Raw genomic sequence first — 6,438 nt, 5'->3', positions numbered from 1 at the left:
ATCATGACTACTTTGGGATTCCTTTGTATGCTCAGTGTTTTCCTCCTGGCTCACCAGGTGGCAGGCCATGGCTTCATGAAGGACCCACCCCAGAGGTCCTCCATGTGGAGGTTTGGCTACGACACCCCCGTCAACTGGGAAGACGATGAGCTCAACTGTGGAGGGATTGGGGTGAGTTTCTATGGTTTGTAAGTTTTATCTTTGCTAAAAGGTATCAAGCTAATTCGTTGTAGATGGAACTTTTGTGGGATGGACTTCAAAATACACGTAAAGTAGAAAAAACAGATCATTGGTCGAGTAATCTTTGCAAACTTCTTCTTTTAAGGGTGAAAATATCAGATAATTTCAAATACTTGGTCAGTGTATTATCAGGTACTTATGTAGATCAAGTACATATATATAATACAGAATCACCATATCTAAAATAAACTCTTTTTATCCAGTTTAAAAACTCGACAATCAAAAGGTCAAAATATAATCCCATCATCAGACAAGAAATATGCTCAGAATGTGAGTTAGGTAATTAGGCACACAAATGGAGCGAATATGAAGAAATACACGTATGAATTGACTAGCTAAACTAATATAGTATGGTCGAACAACAGTTCAGGACAAAATAACACCTTAACAGAAGAAGAGGTTTGAAAGCGGATGAAGATTTAAAGTAATCGGGTAGGACATATGCGAAATGACTGCATAAATCTTTTACAATGTTTGGAACAATACGTTATATGTGTGTTTATTTTCTACAAATGATCATATTCTGCGAATATTATTTGTTCAGTACTGCGAAAAATAACTTACTTCACTTTGAAGCTATAGCTTCGAAGAACACGTCAACAGTTACAGATTTTCATCTCATTAGAAGTTCGTCCTCATCAATCGATTTAGGAGTTATGCGAATTCTTATACGATGAATCTTTCGTGAAATATGTTAATTATATTAGTTAATAATTATATAATTTTTTTAAAAAATATATTATCAGTATGAATACTTTACAAGAGAACTTTGGAAATAGGCATAGTAAAAGAAAGTCTGAACACATATTAAAGCCTGCAAGCATTATCTATTTATCTTGTATTCAGAGGGAACATGAACTCTCAGAGAGTATGCATACACACAAAATGAAGTGCTTCGTTCTGGAAATCCAGTCACATTAGATTGAAGAGTGCATTAACGACTATGAGATTCTAAGTAACTCCCAACTTAATTTCCAGACCCAATGGGACCAAAACGGCGGTAAGTGCGGAGAGTGTGGTGACGCCTACAACCTCGCCCGTCCCCGTCCAAACGAAAGCGGAGGCTTGTTTGGTACTGGGATAATCGTGAAGGAGTACAAAGCAGGAGAGGTGATCACCGTCGCCATCAAGGTAACCGCCAACCACCAGGGGTACTTCGAGTTCCGCCTCTGCCCGACCAACGGCGCCCTGGAGGAGCAGTCCTGCTTCGATCAGCACCTCCTGGAATTGGCCGACGGGTCTGGAAGTCGATTCAAGCTGAAGGGTGGCAACGGGATTAAAAATATTGATGTGAAGCTTCCCGACGGCCTCACTTGCGAACAGTGCGTGCTGCAGTGGTTCTACAGGGCAGGTATGATTAATCACACCCATTTCTTTAGTCATCTATGATGAACATGGATTCGATTTATTGATATAGTGTAAAGCATAGAAAATGAAACGCTTAGAAACATAGTTGGACCTAAAAGGAATGAGGAGACAGATGAGTGGAGAAGGTTACATAATCTATAACTGCATAATTTATATTCATGTCCAGATACGTATTATTAGAATAATTAAATCAATTAGGTGGGTAGGCCATGTGGCACGAATGGGAGAGGAAATAAAATCTTGTTGGGAAACCTGATGGTAAGAGACCTGTAGGAAGGCCAAAATGAAGATGAAGTGATAACGTTGAAATGGACCTAAAGGAATTCGGTAAGGATTGAAAAGATTGGATTAATCTTGCCCGGGACAGGGACGTATGGAAGGCCTGTGTTGCTGCAGCCATAAACCGTCGGGTTTAAGAAGGCTAGAGAGTTAGTTAGTGTAAATCATAGGCGGATCTAGAACTTTTTCCTGGGAGAGGCACAGAATGTGCTACGAGCATATACAAAATAACAATGGATATACGATGAGCAGATCTTTCTAGATAATAACAATGAGTCTCAAACATAAATGTGACATTCACACCAAGACAATAACGCACAAGAATTCAGGTCCGATTTGTCGTCAGATAAATTAATAGAGACTGGACCTTCAAAGCACACTCCGGTCCAATGTGGAATGTACCTCCACCTGGAAATGAACCCAAACCCTTCTATCATGATAGTATTAGTAGCATTTTTGTAAAATATAAGCCTTTCTACGTTTCTTGTATTCAAAAGTGATTACAGAAATTAAAAATTTAGGAGTTGTTTGTATTTAACAGTGATTACAGTACAATAAAAATATAAGATAGAGAATTAATTTTCTTTGAAGAAACTATTACAAACATCGGAAAAGTTTCACCCAGAATGCTCTCGTTTTGTATAATCAGTTAAGCAGTTAATGTTATTGCCTCAAACTAGGAAGCTGAAGTTGATGACCTAAAAAATATAGGTATATGACCTATAGAATGTCCTAAAAAATGGGAAAAAATGACGTAAAAAATGCAAAAAATGACCATTAAATTTGTGAGTTTCAGGTTAAAAATTGAAATGAAAAGGAAATTAAACAAAATGCACCAAATGATACCACATGCACATTCAATTAAAATATGCAACGAGGATTTCCAATGGAAACAACCGGATAATTTCAAAACAATCTAATGAAAAAAGTCGTATACACTGAATGAATTGGTGTTTTTGCACATCTTTGCACGGTGATGTAGTGTGGTGTTTTTCTGTTGCACTGTAAAGGAAAATAAATCCTACCTATATATATATAGGCCTATGTTCACCTTGGTGAAAAGACTCAAGAATATTACCAAAATGAAAGAAGTGACAAAATATGACGAAACAATACACCGAATATTGCGAAAAATGACGTAAAAATGCCGAAAAATCGGGGAAAATGACCTAAAAAATGCACTTTAAAATTACCTTTATTTGGTTCTAGACGAAAAAGATTGCTTGAACATTTTTTCGTTGGTCATCGTTTAGTCTCTCCAGCTAAAATCTGAAAACTGTGTGAAGTCTGTCAAAGTAAGTCTTAGGGTAAGTTCTCATTAAGTTCGGATATGCTAATCACAACTTCAAAGTATAGTAGAACTGAAAATCATACGCAATTGTTATCTGTGGAGACTTGATACAATACCTACATAAACTTCCTTGTACTCCTAGGTAACAACTGGGGAACCTGTGACGATGGATCAGAAGGCATGGGATGTGGCCCACAGGAATCCTGGATGAACTGTGCAGATATTTCCATCTCGTAAATAGTTTTCTCCCTGATGAGAATGAGATGAACAACACTGTAAACAGGTATTATTCATTGCTATTATTTGGCGCTAAACTTAGGGAACAGTGATTTCTTCACTTAGTTGGCACCCTTGAATGCATATTTATCTTCTGGTCTAAGTTGGACATAATATAATGCATTTACGGTTATCAACTCAATCTTTCTTTATGTCCGACTCGTATTGTACTTTCTTGTGGAACTATTCTTCATATTTATTTACTACCTATTTGTAAATGTGCTATATCACTGGCTTTATAATTTTGTTTATCTACAAGTTGTTTCAAATGTTATCCAATGTTCTGTTTTGATAGGACGTTCTGTATTCTACAATTTGATTTTATGTCCTGTGAAAGTTTATACCTGGACACACAAGCCACAAGCTGCGATATTCTGTTGCTTTAAGTCACATTGAATCACGTAAAGAAAATAATATCAGTATAATTTTATATTGGGCACGTGTAAAGATTCTTAACACTGATTATCCAACTTTTATATCATGTCTGTCATGTTTGCTATTGAAAAGAATAAACATGAATAACTGTCTGCTGTAAGATTGTATCCCGAACAGCCTAGATACTATATATTTTTTTAATGTAATATATGATATGTATGAGAATATACGGGGGCTGATTTTTTAGTAGTGGCAACTATACTATAGTGACGCCGTGCAACGGAGCCAGGCAATGTCGTTTAGATACATGAGTAACCTTCCTCAGAGCAAATGAACTCATTCTTCCAACTCCAAGCCCGTGAGCAGTGACAAGAACAGAGCAGTTGTGAGCGAGGGGTCGCGGAGTGCAGTCACGATGTTTACGAAGCAAGAGCCACGAAGCTGGTTAAAAATTGAATGCTGTAGAGGTCGCACAGCACGACAGTGTTACAAACAGTGCAAAACAACCTGCGAGAGCAGCTCTGATAAGAAAACGGCGACACTTTATGCATAACCCATCCTATCATTCTGCATGACAATGCTCGGGCATATACAACAGGAGCTGTGGCTGATTTGTTCAATCGCTGGGAATGGGAAGTGCTCTACCATCCCCCATACTCTCCGGATTTTAGTCCCTGCGACTTCGACCTATTCTCAAAGATGAAGGAATCATTTCGTGGGATTCGCTTCCGAACAGTTCGAGACATTCTTCTGACAGTATATCGCTGTCTTCACATTATCAACAGATTAGGCAGTGTCAACGGCTTCCACGTCGCTGGTAACACGTTGTACGCAACGCTGAGGACTACATCGAAGGCCTGTAAAACTTAGAACCATGTATGTATGCTGGATGTCTAGAAAATAAATAGTTGCCACTACAAAACAATCAGCCTATGTACATAACATATATCACTGTTGTTTGTTAGTGAACAAAAGCTGATTTTTTACATACCCACTGACAAAGGAAGAATGGCAAAGGAAGAAGTACAAAGCACAATCTTATGGTGGCAGTGCTTTGTACTTTCTTTCAAGTTAAGACACTACCTGTATCCTTTGTAGCTTGACATGTTCCACCATGAATTATATTATATTTGTGAATTGTTTTCGTAAATTTAGAATTGATTTAATAACAATTCATTTCCCCTATATTCTCTGATATTCACAGTGCTTACCTTAGCATAATTTATCTATTTATTCAAATTTTACCCGAAAGTTACCCAATTTTTTTCTATTTTCAGACCAGCTGTGAAAATGCTGCGTGGACGAAGGGACTGTATGAAAATCTGTTCAAAAAATTACTGGTCAAGTAATACATTTCAAATGTCACACATTGTAAAGTCCATAATAAAGTTGAGCAAAAATTTCATCTGCGTATAAATTACTAAATTTATTTCTTATACGCCTTTTAACTTTTGAAAATTTACATGTACGGTAGGTATGGACGAAAATGTGCTCATTTGTGTGTGTGTGTTTGTGCACCTCCAGAATTTGCTGGCCAGTGTTCAAAAAATTACTTTCTAAAGTAACTGAGATATACTTACTACTTGATATTTCTCAAATTAATATTGAAGGTTACATACAAAAGTAACGTTTCCCCTAAAATTCAAGTGAAAACCGATCCACAGAGATTATTTATAGAAGATACAATTCATGATTTCCAGCTTGATAATATTACTAAGATATTAAAAAACTTAAATAACATAGTGAATCTAGTAACCATTCTTTAACTATCAACAAAATGTAAAAGCCCAGAAGGAATGTTTCTTTAGTGCTTGTATTCATAAATACTTTGTACAAGCTATTAAATGTTGAGAGAAACATGAAATCAAACACAAGAGCGAAATGGCCACATAAATGTATGTAGAGCCATCTACAGGTGTTACGAGTTTCCAAAGATACACTTTTTATATCACTAGGTTAGTTGTAACAAAATGACAACTTAAAAGTTTTGGCATTAAGGGATAGACCAGACTTGAACAACTCCCTTGTACTTGTAAAGGCCAGCAAGCGTTCCGTGCGGTGCGAGTTTAACGCCTGCACCTCAAGGCCATGGACGAAGCTCCTATTTTTTCCCGCCATGCCGCACTGCACAAACGCGACATACGAAGAAGCCTCCTGTCTAGTTCACTCCACTATTACAACGCTTCCGTGCCTCTGCAGTCACACACGCATGCAAGAGCGCCCTTACACAAATACAGCAGGTTACGGCCTGGACCAGACCATAGTTTGCATGGGAATCGTATTTTCTTCAAGACATTGCATGTATTAATTTGTTATATTTTGTGAAGCATGTAAAAAAAAGAAACATTTAGTATCTCTTGCTGTCCCAATCTGACGAGCAAAAATGATTTAAAAAAGGGGGGGCAAGATTCACAGTTTCAGCTATGTTTTAGCTATGTTAGTTAGGCTGGTATGATTTTCTTTCCATAGGATACCACACCCATTTCCTTCTCGTAACAATTTACTTGAACCAAGTATTGTGTTTAATACTGAACCGATTTCAAAACTATATACTGGATCAGCACTGTCCATAGAACCTTCAAGTGTCAACCTTCTTCCACGTGGTACAC

General features: G+C 37.4%; 1 protein-coding gene across 1 annotated transcript; it reads left to right on the top strand.

Moving 5' to 3' along the window:
- LOC145999912 (uncharacterized) lies at positions 1-5,219 on the top strand. Its single transcript, XM_083137189.1, has 4 exons — positions 1-171; positions 1,219-1,591; positions 3,321-3,461; positions 5,107-5,219. The coding sequence occupies exons 1-3, from the start codon at positions 4-6 to the stop codon at positions 3,413-3,415; spliced, it is 636 nt and encodes a 211-aa protein (XP_082993315.1). The 5' UTR covers positions 1-3; the 3' UTR covers positions 3,416-3,461; positions 5,107-5,219.
- The last annotated feature ends 1,219 nt before the right edge of the window (positions 5,220-6,438 follow it).

This window comes from Lepisma saccharinum, chromosome 16 (assembly GCF_977018435.1).
Source record: "Lepisma saccharinum chromosome 16, izLepSacc3.1, whole genome shotgun sequence".
NCBI classification, from domain to species: domain Eukaryota; kingdom Metazoa; phylum Arthropoda; class Insecta; order Zygentoma; family Lepismatidae; genus Lepisma; species Lepisma saccharinum.
The sequence above is the reverse complement of the archived record's forward strand: the minus strand, read 5'-3'. Positions and strand labels throughout refer to the sequence as shown.